Raw genomic sequence first — 16281 nt, 5'->3', positions numbered from 1 at the left:
GGAAAGGAATAAAATACTACGAAATATAGAAAAAAGTACAAATTTTATGTTGTATCAAATGCTTTATTTAAATTTTGTCATTTCTAAGAGGTTAAAAAAAAACTTAACACAATTTTCACAATTACAATTTCGGAATTTTCTTTCCCGTAACTGTTTCGTGTTTTTACATTGCCTCTGAAGAAAAAAAGCTACCAACAGAAAGGAGGAAAAAGGTATGCAAAAAGTTAGTTTTGAACAAATATCTAGGTTTCGGTTAGATATACAACGTATTAGAATTTCGGTCTCCTACACTCCAAGGAAGGCATTTAGTCGCGAATTGGATTACCAGCGAACCTCTCAACAACGAGCCAGTATTATTGGCAGTAAAATATTTTTTTCATTTGGAAAAGGAATTTTTTTTCTCAGAAATGATAAAAATAAAAAATATTTTTATGACTAGTCAAGACATTTGCACTAAGTTTATTTAATGAAAAAAAGTGGGTTTTTTTTTATAGATACCCAACAAATGTCTGTAATAATCAATATGGCTTTAGAGAAACACATAAATAACTATTCTGAGCATACATTACATATTTTTATTTTTTCCTTAATATATTCTTTCCTTAACATACAATGTATGTATGAACTATTTATATAGAAACCAAGATTTTTTTGTATCAATTGGCACATATTGTCCCTGTATTGAAAGACTTTTTAAAGGTATTTTAACCTCAAAATTGAATATTCAGTGTCTGGACATTACTATATGAGTAAATTGAGTTTTAGTTTAAATTAATAAAGAGTTTTGGTTTATGCAAGTGCAATCATAAAATATTATATAATATATATAGATTACTTAATAATAATTTACAGGAAAATGTCCTACTAAATGCTAAAGGAAAGACTCCAAGTATTGGAATACATTTTTGTGCTACAATATAATTGGGTTTGATACCATCCTGGCCAATTTACATGTATATTTTGAAAAGGATTCATTTGCATACAAAGAAAACAATAATCTGGAATCAAAGCAAGCTCTTTACTTTAAATAGATAGTTCATGGACTACCTGTTGAAATAGTATAAGTAAGGTTAATGTCTATGTAAGATCAAATAATAAGTAACAATGGCCCAGGCAAAATTAGAGAGTCCTGAAAGACACTAGAGATGACTTATTTGAAAATTTAAATTTTAAAACTAATTCAGGACTAGACAAGGCCTACATGGTCTTGAATTTCTTATACTTTCTCATTGGTTAGTCAGACAGAAAAATCTTTATAGGTAAGTTTTTTCTCGTAAAGACTTGCCATTTCTCATATTATTACTATACTAGGTACAATGTACCTACATATTGTATATTGTAATATATAGAAGTAAACTTCTTTCAGTTATGGTTACAAAATGGTGAATGTTACGAAAGGAATCTTGGTGGAATGTGACCCAGCAATGAAGCAATTCTTACTTCATCTAGATGATACAGAAGCTTTTGGAAGAAAATTTGTGATTCAGGACCTTGGTGAAAATTTTCTTTTCATTTCTGCTGACATATTGGACACACTTCAAGATAAAATTGATGACTTAATGGAGAGGCTATCCTTTCCTTTGGCTGAAAAATAGACACATGTACTGTAGATACACTGACCAGTGAAAAAAAAACTTGACATTTTATTTCTTTGAATCCAAATATGAAAAGCCAATTATCATGGAGTTGGACTTTGAAAAAGAGGTTGCTTAAAATGGATAGTCCATTATTTGAAGATGGTAATATCTTTTGTTGTATGGCATCTAAGAAGTTTACTGCAATTGAAGATATTGAAGATATCATTGAGTCCACAAGGTATATCAAGGTTTACATTGTTTTATCCTGCACCTGCATAGTAGCAATTACTTCATGAACAGCTTAAAAATGTTAAATCACCATAGACATTAAAAGAAGGAGGTAAATTGTTGTATCTTGTAAAATTTACATCTTGTCTATCTTTAATTTTCCCAAATGCTTAACACTACAACTGCATGTAAGTAGGCAGAACTGACTGAGATAAAGTTTGTAATTTTTTGCACTTTCTTATTGTTATCTATTTAACCCTTTTCTTATTCTAAACAGGAAAACAGAATTTCCATGTGGTATTGGAACCTGTACTAAGACTTTCACCTCATTAGCTGAGTGAGTAGCTAAATTATATTACATGTGTTCAGGTTTAAAAAATTTTGTAAACATTGTTGCTTCATTGATTTTGTTTATTGCATAGTAACCTGTTGTATCTTTACATTGCACATTGTATATTCAATCAATTTTAGGTACATGTATGTGAGGAAAATTTTTTATACGACCACAAAAAAATTGTGGTTGTATAATGATATGGCACAGTCATCATGGGTGTCGTCTGGGGGCACTTTGTTTCCGTGTAATTACTTTAGTTGTGGTTGCCCAATTATTCTGAAACTTAAGTATGATTTTACTTAACTAACCATTTGTGGCAGGTATTATATTAAAACCCATGTTGAATGGTTTTTTTTTATTTTTATTATTTTTTTTTTATGATTTTTATTTTTTTTACTGTGTTCCTTATTTAATTCTGGTAAACAAATGTACCAGAAGACTTTTTGTGTTTTGGACTGTTTTCAAGTTATAGGGGTCAAAGGGGTCACACCTTAAAAAATCGACTTTTCTTTTAATTTTGGTCCGATTTCAAAAAATTTTGCCCCAACTGTTCATGGTTCACCTACTGTGGTCATATCATGCTGCACTCAGCAAAGCTTTTTATTGATTCCTTGTTATGATGTCTTTACCAACATGTCTGTAATTTTGATATTTATAATTTATGTGTTCAAGTTGGGTACAGGAGGTATGATTTTACACTCATGTTGAATGTGTCTTTTGTACCAGTTCTTTATGTTTACATATATTTGATATAAGAACTTGTTAATGTCTTGTAGTAGTACTCAATAGTTGTTGCGCTAATGCACGTAAAATTGAAATTATTCACACACCTTGACTCAGAAGACATATCTTCTAATGTACACTCCAGGTGAGAAAAAAATTTTGCCAAGACAAAATAGATATATCCAAAGATAATATTTAAGTAGTTATTTTGATAAAAATTCATAATTGACTAGTTATTTCATTTTCTGCAAAATATATCTTGATATATCATTTCAGATATGAATCACATTACAATAGTATTCATAAGAATGTCTGTAGTATATGTAGAAGATTTTATCCAACCAGTCATTTATTGGACATACATCTGTTAGAATGGCATGATTCCATGTTTGAATTATTGGCTGAAAAACAACCAATGGTATTACACTATTTCAATTATTTAATTGTTTAACACACTTATGATATCAGATTACACATGTACATAACCTCTTTACTACATGTACATGATGTATAAAAACAGCATATGATATTGGGTCATTTGACCACTACACTAAAAACCATCTACAGAATCTGATTACTATACCTCAAAAACATATATGATAACAGATCATTTGAAATTGTACATTATTATTTTCAAAATTGAAATTTTTAGTTTCTTTGAAAGAGATGTGATATTGTATGATGTTTTATTTCTTATCTAGAATTTCTATAATACTTGCAAAGCACACTTATTTCTTTCACTATTCTATTTAAGCCATACAATTTTATTTAAATTTGTGAATTTTAGGTAATTTTACATAAAGTAAATATGAATGTGATTTAGATTCTGCAATTAACTACATTTGTAGATAAACAGTGTAAGGCCACAATACTTTCAAACACATCCTATAATATCGGATTACTGAAACACTATGCTATAAAACCAGTCATTGTGTATTGTACATGTATTGTATTACTATAGACATAGAATTAGCTGGAAATAATAATTGAATCACATAGTTCAAAAAACAGTTTTTTTTATTGTACATGTATATAAATTTCCAGCTATTATCCTATACCATAAAATATCAAACAATATCTTTAATGATTTTTTTTTTTAAGTTTTCATAATGTTATTATCACAAAGAAAAGCATTGGACAAAATAAAGAATTTAGGTTTCATTTTTTTTAACACTACCAGTACTTCACTGTATTTTAATAGTATCATCTGTTAGTACAAAAACAATGTTGATATACCACTGTAGTGAACTGATCGTAGATTAGAGTTGTTTTGAAAATACAAGAAGACTGACAACTTATACTGTTTACTTCCAAGCCATAAATGGTATCGTCATTGCTTTTGTTTGTATTGAAATGTTATTTTACTTCATTATAGAGGAGGTAAATTTTAAAGTACCAGTAATTATTTATTAAACTTGCATTACATATTTGTTTTGTTCTTAAGTTTCAGTGTCTTATTCCTTCCTGTTCTGTCAAAATGTCAACAAGAAAACAAAGAAAAGATCACATGATCAAAGTACATAAATATCCCAGTAACTTTAGATTTGACAGGGAAAAGAAATCTTCAAATAAAATGTAAGTTTCAGGAAAATGGTAATGAATAGGCTCTCTTAAATTAACCATAATATTTTAGAATTTAGTTGAAAGGTAATGGCTCAATTTACAGCATTTTAAAAATTAGTAACAGCACCTGACAGTCTTTCAGTTAAAAAATTAGGATAGAGGAACACAATCTTGGAAAAAAGCACTATGTTGAAGAAAAATTATATGGGTACACTACTCATTTTGGGCAGAGGAGCACATAGAAAAAAAGACTGGTGCTGTGCCCCTCTAATTTCAGTGAACTTGCACACTTCAAGAAAATTGTTAGACATTCAAGACTTGGAACTTTTCAGTTTTGTTTAAATAGCTTTTAATGTACTAGTAATAGTACTTGGTTGCTACTTTCAATTTAGTTTTATCTTTTACAGAAATAATATCAGTACCAACAAATCAGAAAAGACTCCCAAATCAAGTTCTTCAGAATCCAGTATGATGGATGTAACTTTGGAAACCAATGGCAACCAACCTGACAAGAAGTCTAAAATCCAATACAGTTACAAGTCAGTTTTCCTCCTACTATGTACCTAAAGAGAGTTTTTGATTTGTTAGAAATAGATGATTTTCTAGGCATATACTGATCTCATCCAGTCAATGATTTACTGTTAAAGAACTATTCGATACTAATTTTCATGGTTTTTAATACATAAACAAAACTTGGGGAGTATGTTGAATCATCCTGTTTATTTTCAGCCTATTGTCTCTCTATTTTTTCACATTTTTATCAGTTTCTAATATGTAAAATAGAATTCTTATAGGTGGGAAGATGGTAAAATCTGAGAATAATGAATGTATTTAAACTCCAATAATACATTTATGCCTTAACTGGAATTACATAACTCTTGTAGCCCAAGGCTATTAAACTCGAATAAACAATTGACTTGTCGTTTTTAAATATAACATTTAAGGGGTGACAGAATGTCAACAGCTCAATATGGCTTTCTTATCTATGACACATGAATGATGTTGAGAAAAGGTATTTGAAGTCTTCCTCTTGGAGTTGATTTTCATCCAAGGAAATCATTGTTTTGTCGAATTCTTGATTTTGTGGTTCTAGACCAACCACGAAAACCAAGTACCAAAATAAGTACCCCACAAATGAAATTGAAACCACAGTAGTTTAGAATTTTTTCAGACTTAAGTAATTTTTGTAGTGCTGGGACAGGGACTGATAGAAGACTTATGTCAAAGATCTTAATATTTCATTGCATGGATAGTGAGTCTTATAACAGCAAAACAGTGAATTTTCATCTAAACACATATGAAATAAGTTACCATACTTAAAGAAACTCCAAAAGTATGTTCTCATGGAAAAATGTTTGATTCATATTGTTTTTTTTTTTCTTTCAGAGTACCTGAAAACTTTTCTTTTGGACATGGTATTTCTAGAGGATTTCAAAGACAGAGAGTGCGGGGAAGAGGTGGCAAAGTTCAACATTGGCACAATAAAGGGCAAGAAAATATGCAAGTGGAGATTGAAAATGTTGACATGAATGAACTGGCAGAAGCTCTTGACACCTCTTAAAGATTTATGATTCATTATAACATATCTGTGCTGTTAAATGTCATTTCAAATTAAATGGGGTTTTTTTTTCTGGCTGTGTCATTTTATTTTGTTCTAAGGCATATATATATCTGTTCATATTTATGATAGTTTATAATGAAAGAGCAGACACAATTGAAAGTGGAAGTACTATTATTCATATGCATTGCTTTTCATGGTTTGTAAAAATTTCCTTTAAGTTAATGTAACTATGAATTTGTAGCTGGTATCCCGCAAAAACAACTCTATAATTGTATGAGCTTTGACAGATTGTGACAGTCTTTATGAAAATATTAAGGTTTCTGGTTGCTCATTTCCTTTTTCATGGAAAATCAATATTTAGTGATAAATCCTTTCCCAAATATACAGATTAACATACATGTATTGTGGTATATGTAGGGAAGATGGTCATAGCATGCTCTTTAATTATAGCTTTTTATTTATACTCTAATATAACAACCAATTGCAAACTAAGTTTTAAGAATCCTGTCCATCTGTCAGTCCAATTAATTCTTTTAAATACCACTCTTCACATACATTAAAATGAATTTACAGCTACACATTGCAGTCATAGAGTCCTCATACTGGTAATACGAATGAGAAACACTGCTGGTTAATACCTGTTAACCCTACAACATTAGAGGGGAGACTCCCACAAAATCAGTGAAAAATTTACAATCTCCCACATAAGATTTATGGGAGGTTTTTGGTTAAAATTGCTATATTTTCAGTGAAAAATACTAAATAATTGAACGTTTACATTTGAAATATGCTTTTATGTAAAATTTTCCTACATGAGACAGTGTCACTCAGTGGGGTAGAATCTCCCACATGAACTGTTTCAAAGGTTAACAGATGTGAAAGCCTGATTTTAGTCTGACAGGAAGTTTATAGTTTCTTACCTTTAACAAAAACTAAATGTTATCTGTTTATAGCTCACATCTGAAAGGTTTGTTAAATCATGAAGAAAAATAAATTGTAGTTGATGTAAAACTGTAAAAGACATAATTATTTATAAAATCTCAATATATTCAACTTCATCCTCTTACATGTTACACCTGCCTCATATTACAAAATCCATTCATTTTTTTTTATTTTTTAAATTATTTCCTATAGTCGGTAAAGACAGTCTGGCAGTCCTTGCATGTATGTTGAACTCTTTTTTATTGCACTGTCCTTATTAGATTCTGAATGAATTAATAATGTGCAATGAAAGAAAAAACTTGAAACAGGATTGGGAAAGCTTGATATATCATACAGCTGATTTAAGTTGCCATTGAAAGAAAAAAGAGATTCAACAAAACAGAGTGATGGTATAGAAGTGATACAAGCATTGGTCTGTATAGATCGTAAATTGTACTATGAACTCGGGATTAATTTCTATCTATTTCAAGTTGAATCTTTATTGTATGCTTGTATATACAAGGAGTAACATATGTGAATGATGTTCCTATATAAGTAATGTCTCTACTTTAAAAAGATGAGACATGTCTTTGTAGGCTTTTTTCTTCTCAATCTAATTGTTCTTCATATACCAAAGATTCAGATCCTTTTGTCTTGTGACCTAGACCTTAGATCTATTGAAGTATGAGGTGGATTGTCATGTGCAATGATGAACTTTGGACATTTCATCAAGGAATCATGTGGTTTGTTGAATTATTGTTTCTGTTCAGTCTTTGATACGTAAATCATTTTTATAATGCCATGGTCCGTATCTTGTTTGGTGAAGATAGTTTTGTACAGGTGATTTAAAATTTACATGTACACTTTGTATTTTTAACCTCTTGCAAAGGAAAGCCAAAGTATACCAAACCAGATGACTGACCTTTGATCTTTGGGTAACTTTTATGCCATTTTCACCTCTTTACCCAGGCATTTAATGATGTTTCACGATGAACATCATGTTTTAATGATGTGGTGTGGTGTGTGTCATGATGACCTCCATGTGACAATGAGATACGAGGTCAACTTAAGCACTTTTTCAGGGAAAATCATCCAAAATCATTTTAATTATTTGATTAAGGCCTTTTATATGAACATGTGATGTGCCAAGTACCAAGATGACTTATCTAAGGGAGCAACCATTTGAATTTATATTATAGAGGGGCTAGGATCAAATTTTGTGTCCTGGAAATTCTTTTCAGTACGTTTTCTGACCTGACCTTTTGGATTTTAGATCCTTCAAGATCAAAATATCATTTCATAGGTTCATTTCAGGAACTTCCATAATGTTTCTTAACACTGCAGTAAAATAAAGTCCAAATGTAATTTCTTTTATATCATTCAATACATCTGTTATAACCTGCTATTATGTTCCTGGCAATTATGCATCTCAATAATATTCAATTATTTCTGCAAATAAAGTTCCAAATCAACTGAAGATTTGAGGGACTAATTTTTTGGCCTTCAAAAATGTATACTAATAAATTTGCACTTAGGGAATTAAGTTCCTGCAGTAATGTGTTGAGAAGCATTAAATGTGATAAACATGTTCCAACAACACAATTATGAGTCAAAATCTCCATTAATTTACGATTAACAGCAGTGATTTTAACCAAGTAAAATTGGTAAAAGTGTCTAGTTTTTGAAAACCATATTTTATCAAGGAAATTATATTCCAAAGCTGAAATTGGTTTTATTTCAGTATAATCACAATGTATGACAATACTCTGTTAAAATAGTTTTTAAATGTAAATGCAAATAACTTTTGGACAGGTTTTAAGGATATGTAAATGTGTATTAATATTGTTTTACTATCTACTAGAGTTAATACTTCAGAAATCAGTAGTAAAGATTGGTATACAGTTTATACATATTAGGAGAAAAACGTTTTTTATAAAATGGGAAATGCTAATGTATGCAGTTTTATTTTACATCATGGAACTCGTGAAATTTTATTAATTCCAAAAATTTTCACAAGAATCAAAAACCTCCAGTGTTAACAGCACTTTGACTGTTGTATATTCTAGCCTGTCCTGGATTACCAAATTGTTCATCCTGTATTTTGATCCTAGCCCCCACCTTCCATAAAATCAAATGTTTGCTTCATAATATAATGAGTTTGTTGTTTTTTTTTAAATTTTATTTAACTTATTTTCCTAGCAAGTGTTGCTGATGAATTGGGAAGTGGAAATGCATGTTTTAGAGGCTTGGAAAACACATTTTTATATATTACATGTATGATAACAGGAAAATATATTGAGAAGAACTGAGAAGAGACTCAACTTCCATGAACCATGAAATACAATGAGATAAGTTGGTCATAAATATAAAAGATCAACGATCATAGTAAATAAACTAAAAGCTAACAAAAATCTGAAACTAAGATAAAAAGCTAGTAAAGAGTGACTTGCCTGTATTGAACGGCAACAGGGGCTTGTTACAATGATTCCTTGCTTGCAAACTGGAAGCCATACTTGGCCACCAGCATTTTTTTTAAAATGCCCATCCGTCAACAAAAATTTTATTATGCTATGAAATGTACCATTGAAAACTTCTAGTTCTAGTGAAGTAGCTGGCTACACAGAAAAGTTTATTTATTGGGTTAACATGCTAAATTACTTGTCTGGGTGTCTCATTATAGCTTTCATTCCACAAATTGTCATAGATTATTTGTAGTGACCTAGCTATTAATAGAGTGGAACCTAAATAAAAGTTCATACACGAAGATATAGGTACCAGTATCGCATTGCATATCCCTGAGCGGGTGTACACAAAACATGGATGCTTTGAAATATAGTGCATTTTCTTTTTGCCTCTCTACAAACTAATGTTTTGTCAAAAGATATGAACAATGACTAATGAAATAGAGCAAACATCACACTGTAAGATGAAGAACTTTTTTTAAAAGGAAATCTAACATAATAACATAAAAATGTTCCACTGAAAAGGTTGGTTTGGTGAGTGCAAAACGAAAGTGAAAGTAGGGAAAATGGCTATTTATAGTTCGAGACTACTTTTCTGTCCGATCTTCGTGGACTCACCCTATTTTCTTTGAGGGAAATTATTTTTTCACATGTCCTTAGAAATGCTACATAAGTGAAAGTTTTATTGAATCAATTTACATATTTTTAAAAAAAAAATCCTAAAAATATGCACTTCACTATAGAAGTCTATGGGAAAATTAATAGGTCTCAGTATCGTATTAATTTTCCCATAGACCTCTATAGTGAAGTGCATATTTTTAGGATTTTTTAAAAAATATGTAAATTGATTCAATAAAACTTTCACTTATGTAGCATTTCTAAGGACATGTGAAAAAATAATTTCCTGCAAAGAAAATAGGGTGAGTCCACGAAGATTGGACAGAAAAGTAGTCTTGAACTATAAATAGCCATTTTCCCTACTTTCACTTTCGTTTTGCACTCACCTAACCAACCTTTTCAGTGGAACATTTTTATGATATTATGTTAGATTTTCTTTTAAAAAAGTTCTTCATCTTACAGTGTGATGTTTGCTCTATTTTTTAAGTCATTGTTCATGTCTTTTGACAAAACATTAGTTTGTAGAGAGGCAAAAAGAAAATGCACTATATTTTTATGGCACCCATGTTTTGACGTACACCCGCTCAGGGATATGCAATACGATACTGGTACCAATACGATACTGAGACCTATACGAAGTATGTGTATCGTCAAAATTTTCCGTGAAATATTATCTCCCTTTATTTTATGCGTGCGCACATTAGCGGAACTTGAACAACATACAGAAGAATGACTGAACTGTATTTTGTAAAAAGATGATGATTTATCATGTAAATTAGAAAGAATGATGGCATACAATCCACAGTTGGATTCAGGAATCCTCCGCCGCAACCCACAGGATGATTTCGAACTTATACAACGTGTGGGGAGTGGTACTTATGGGGATGTTTACAAGGTGAGATTCAGCATCTGATCTGTCAAGTGTTTCCGATTCACATGGACACATCTTTACAACGGTTATTCACTTTTTTCGGAAGTAAAAAAGGAAGGCTCATTTAACAATCCATGTATCTAGATATAAATGCGCATGTTGATTTTAGATTGTTGAATGAGAGTTCATCTTGGTATTTCATGAGAATGAATCATCCATAAATGACAAGAATAAGATAGGATTCTCAGTCTGTATGATCTATTCCTTAAATTTCAAATTATTTTGTAACCATTAAAAAGAGGAAGGTGAAACATGTCAACAAAAGCATGTGGCAATGTTTAAGTGTAGAACCACTTGGAATAAATTTGTAAATGACTTCATTTCTGTGAGTTATTAGAATCTAAAACCTGTACAAGTGCAAGAAAAGGAAATCTCAGACACCTAAGGGTGAGATTTAATCATTCTCAGACTCAGCTTTGCTGGGTACGAGAACTATTACATCCAGAGATTTCCCAATCTCTTATCACAACGGGTGCTGATTCTTTTTATCACTTCAAGTTTGTTTTCCAGACATATGTTTGAATTGAAATGACCTGCATTTAACAGCTGATCACGACATATCAGGCCAGTAATATGTCATGGCCAAGTGTGAAATGTAGGTCACATCAAAACAATCAATCACAATAAATTATTTTAAAATAATTTTCAAACACTTATTGGTAGGATATGATTGTTCATTAACTCATTTATTCAATTGTGCCAATATTTTTTATGGGGAAGCACAAGTGTTCTATCTCAACCTGTGGGTGATACAATGAAATCTTGCACAGTTAAATATAAGAATTTTCTTGAGTCTTTAGTGAGAAACTGATTATCTTCAGACTGCAGTTCCTTAGGAACAATATATTTCTTGTGATCTTTTGATTTATTTTAACACAAAAGTATGGCAATTGATCTTTCCAGTTGGTGAGCTTAGCCTAAAAATTGTCGTTAAATTATAGATAACAGAGCCATAAACTTGCATAAACAAATATACTATTTTATGTGGTCATAAAGATAAAAATGACCTAAATGACTGGTTTGTCACAAAAATCTAACTTTTAAGTTCATTTTTCTGTCTCCCTAGTGACAAATGTCACAAAAGGCCAAACTAAGGTATTATATATGTCCATGTTAAGATTTTCATATCAAGTTTCTTGAATAGGTCAGTTTGATATTAACCACTTACATGTATGCTAGGTCAATTATATTTGGTATGTAGTTGCATTAGCATCACACTACCACAGATCTGTATCCATTTTGTACATATGGCCCAGTGTTCTAGGATTCCTATTTCCCGTTACCCGGCGCATGTGAAATTTGGGTCAGGGAAAGTTAGGTACACTTTCCTGTGGCAAGTTGAAAACTTCATATGCTGTAAGGATTTGTTTGTTAGGAAAGCAGTCATTGACTGTGGGAAAGTTGATTTTATATGGGTTTTTCCAGAGGAAACCTCAATTTCTGAAAAATCCTAGAACAGTCACATGCACAATCTTATGTGTATGATATAAACCAAAAATGACATAGCATACAAAATATAATTGGTTCATATCAAATTGACCTAATTAGAAAACTTAAACATGGAATTTAGTATTAAATAGACCATGACCAAGGGTGCATATGTACAAAATAGATACAGAATTGTGGTAGAGTGATACCACTGATGCTAATGCAACTGCATACCAAATATGAATGACCTAGCATACATTGGGCAAGTATCATCTTTTTACAATAGAAATGGAGCTTCCAATTTACCTCATATATTTTAAAAAAAGTGTAGTAACTGTTGTCAAGCCCTTTAATGAGTTTTCATAATAAAACAATCAGTTTATAACAACTATTTGATTATCTTCTTTCATAGAAAGATGTCTTGAAGCCAGTCGAAGTCAAAACAGAGTGGTTGAGTAAAATGTTAACATTGTTTTTTTAGGCTAGAAATCTCAGTACAAGTGATATGGCAGCAATCAAGATGATCAAGCTAGAACCAGGTAACAAATTTTATTTATATATTGTGTTATCTTTTAACTATTAGTTAGGAACATGGAATTCATATTGATATGTATATATGAATATATGACAATGTTTAAGTATAGTAGATATATACAAATGTACATTCTACTAGTACTGTAGGTACAATTTATATATGAAAAACATCTTTAACCATTTTGTGATTATTAAACAGATTTTTCAGAAGAAAAATTGGTTATTGATTTGGTAACATTTTGTGGGTGGCTGCAAAAACTTGTCATTGCTGTAACTTACACAGCCTTTGACAGAAACATTTTTATTCTGATGTGTTGTTTTCTAAAACACGAGAAAAGTTTCTATTGAATTTCATATATTTTGTTATTTTCTATTTTGAGTAATGGACCTTTTTTGGCAAAATATTGGGACTGCAGAAAAATCTAGTTGTCCTCCTCTTGTGCTAGTTGATGCATCACATTCCATTTTCTTTATTAACATTAAAAGATTTATTCATGGATCGACACTAACAGTAGTCAGTAGTCTGTGCCACCCTAAATTTTTAGAGGACTACTCAAACAATTTTCATGGTAGTCCTATGGGCTATCTAAATTTTGCCTTATTTTTTTATAAGCTCTAAAAACAGAACTGTCATTACCGTCTGTGGACTACCTGTTTTACCTCTATATGTAAGTAGTCCTGTTGACCACCAAACAAATGAAGTTAGTGTCAAACCCTATAATATTTTTTAAAAAGTTGCTACTAAATACATGAAAGAAAATTTTAACGATATGGTATTAGAAGTTAAATAAAGTTTGATTTTTCAAATTCATGTAAAATGTTCATTTTTTTATATAAAGGTATATTTGTAAACAATATGTATACTGCTCATACTAGGAAAGGAAGTAGACAGTAGTTTGTTATCTATCATTGATAAGGTCATGTTACTAGAAACCAAATTCTGTATTCAAGTAGTACAGTAGTAGTACCCCTTTCCTTCATGTATACAATACCTACAATTAAAGGTATTTAAATCTATTTACTGTGGAAAGGTATTCAGTTTAGGTTGAGGTGGTATGCATGTTTACTTGTATGTATGCTCAAGTAGACAGTAGCTTCCATCATGTGATAAACTTGTCATTACTTAAATAAACATGAAATTTCATTTCAACTTAAGAATTAATTAAAGCAAAAGTATGATTGTAATAAACTCATTATATTTTACTGTGTATACTTCAACCTGAAAAATAATCCCAAAAAAATGAAGTATGTCAACAATTGAACAAGGAAGTTGAAAATGAAAACCATTATTGAGAATACATTGACCTAGAAAAAAAAATTGGTTAAACCATTAATGGAAAAAAGAGTTCATTTCCATTCTGGTCTCCTGAAATAAATTTAATAAATATGATGCACGTTTATGTAATATTTTGATAAAGAATTTTTTTTATTTTAAAAAATTCACTTGTTCGATTAAAATGTCAATTTTATGATTTTAGGAGATGACTTTGCTATTATTCAGCAAGAAATTGTAATGATGAAAGATTGCAAACATAAAAATATTGTGGCTTACTTTGGAAGCTATTTAAGGTAAGCTAAAGTTCAAGGGAAAAGGCATGTGATAATGTCTGGAATGTACCCAATGAATTCACATTTTTGCTTGCTAAATCACTCCAGTAAAGAACCCTTGACTACCTAGTCACATTTGTTCTTCATTTTATTTGGAACTATGACCTGATATTATGTGAATATTGAGTTCTTGTTAATATTATAAAATACTTGTAAAATCTACACATATATTGATTGATATCTAATCTTTTGTAGAAGAGAGAAGTTATGGATTGCTATGGAGTTCTGTGGGGGAGGTTCTATGCAAGACATTTACCATAGTAAGTAACACATAGAGTTACTGTACACAAAATATGTATAATCAAATCAATACTTTATTTACAACCACAGAAGAAATTGCTGTGGCAGAATGTTATGACCAATCATCATTGTGTCCCTACACAGTAGGTGTCCAGACTATAATTTGAGAAGAAGTGTAAAGGTCTCGATGAAATTGTAACAGAGGATGCCATACCACTATAGGAATGCTGGAAGTGATTTTAGGGATTATGACTTGAGCCATTTAGAAATTAAATGGGTCAAAAACAAGCATTGTCCTAATGTCGGGACCATTACTTTAGTAAAAGTCTGAAATCTCTTCGAAACTGTACCAAGTACCACTCCACTAAAACATAAAGCTGGAATTAATTTAGACTGCCTAGCAAGGCATTTTATTTTGCTATGAAATTGGTATTGTAGGGTATGGGTGCTGATTATATTCTACTATACAATGATACATGTATATGATACCAGTAAGTTTTTTTTGTCATTTGAAATGTTTCTGAATGTAAACAGTGAACTGTAAAAATGAAAGCTGCTCAAGCAGAACCATTTTGACAAGTCTTTAATATCATGATACATGTTTGCTCTTGCTAGATACAAGTGCAAACAATGATGTCTGCACAAAACAATTTTGTAAGCTAAGGTTGGTGTAAACTCAATTTGATGATGTAGTCCTATGAGGTGTATTTTTATGTTATAGTAACTGGTCCCTTAAGTGAACCTCAGATAGCTTTTATATGTAGAGAAACATTACAAGGATTACAGTATCTTCATAGTAAAGGCAAGATGCACAGGGACATTAAGGTATGTTTTGGTCAAGTTTCAGTGGCAATCAAAATATAGACACTGCCTCATCTGAAGGGTTGTGGGTTTAATTATCATTTCTTGAAATACTAAAATACCATGTTATTTATTAATGTGAAAAAGGTTCTGAAAGATTTATATATATGCTAATTAGACATGTTTAGTCATGTGATCAATAAGAGTGTCACATGATGGGCAGAATTTTTTTTTTAGCTAACAACAAGAGTTTCAGTGATTTCCTTTCATATTTTACATCACATTCCAGGTAATTTTTTTTCAACAGTACCAGGTGTACCAAATTGAACATTTCTTCCTTATTTGCCAGCCTTGCTGACATATTGACAAATTAACACGGCTGAAACCATTTCATGAGTGTTTAACAGTATTTTAATGATGTAGGTTTTATGTATTTCTATGTCATACAAAAAATGTTCATTTATTAAGATGTAGCTCATTGATTTATCACATTCAAACTACATGTGATTATAGTCAAACTGAATTGTTGATAGTTCAGATAATTGTCTTAATCCCATTATGGACTTCAGAAGTATTTATGATAGCACAATATATAGGTTATTATAATGAAACATTACCTATATTCTATTCAGGGTGCAAACATACTACTAACAGATGAAGGTGATGTAAAATTAGGTAGGTATTTTAATACTTAATTCTTACATGTTTACTTTTTTGAGGTTTTGGATACAATTTGCTGAATAAATCAATAT

At 30.7% G+C, this 16281-nt stretch overlaps 2 protein-coding genes across 6 annotated transcripts in view; both read left to right on the top strand.

The window, feature by feature from the left end:
* Nucleotides 1-151: 151 nt before the first annotated feature.
* Nucleotides 152-6056, top strand: LOC148626273 (zinc finger protein 511-like). Its single transcript, XM_088570145.1, has 7 exons — nt 152-212; nt 1367-1815; nt 2083-2142; nt 3139-3280; nt 4307-4437; nt 4833-4964; nt 5812-6056. The coding sequence occupies exons 2-7, from the start codon at nt 1664-1666 to the stop codon at nt 5984-5986; spliced, it is 792 nt and encodes a 263-aa protein (XP_088426271.1). The 5' UTR covers nt 152-212; nt 1367-1663; the 3' UTR covers nt 5987-6056.
* Nucleotides 6057-10674: 4618 nt separating this feature from the next.
* The window catches only part of LOC148626272 (mitogen-activated protein kinase kinase kinase kinase 5-like), a 59402-nt gene continuing 53795 nt past the window's right edge, over nt 10675-16281 (top strand). For 4 of the 5 annotated variants that reach the window (XM_088570144.1, XM_088570141.1, XM_088570142.1 and 1 more), the window contains exons 1-6: nt 10687-10882; nt 12828-12885; nt 14359-14449; nt 14684-14748; nt 15450-15553; nt 16162-16204. In XM_088570144.1, the coding sequence (XP_088426270.1) occupies nt 10772-10882; nt 12828-12885; nt 14359-14449; nt 14684-14748; nt 15450-15553; nt 16162-16204 (472 nt within the window). In that variant the 5' untranslated portion in view covers nt 10687-10771. Of the gene's footprint in view, nt 10883-12827; nt 12886-14358; nt 14450-14683; nt 14749-15449; nt 15554-16161; nt 16205-16281 lie in introns of all 5 variants that reach the window. The other variant, XM_088570140.1, reaches the window with a different exon arrangement.

This window comes from Perna viridis, chromosome 2 (assembly GCF_037379345.1).
Source record: "Perna viridis isolate PV_CMFRI_1.1 ecotype Kerala chromosome 2, ASM3737934v1, whole genome shotgun sequence".
Lineage (NCBI taxonomy): Eukaryota > Metazoa > Mollusca > Bivalvia > Mytilida > Mytilidae > Perna > Perna viridis.
This window is presented reverse-complemented; position numbering and strand designations above follow the sequence as displayed.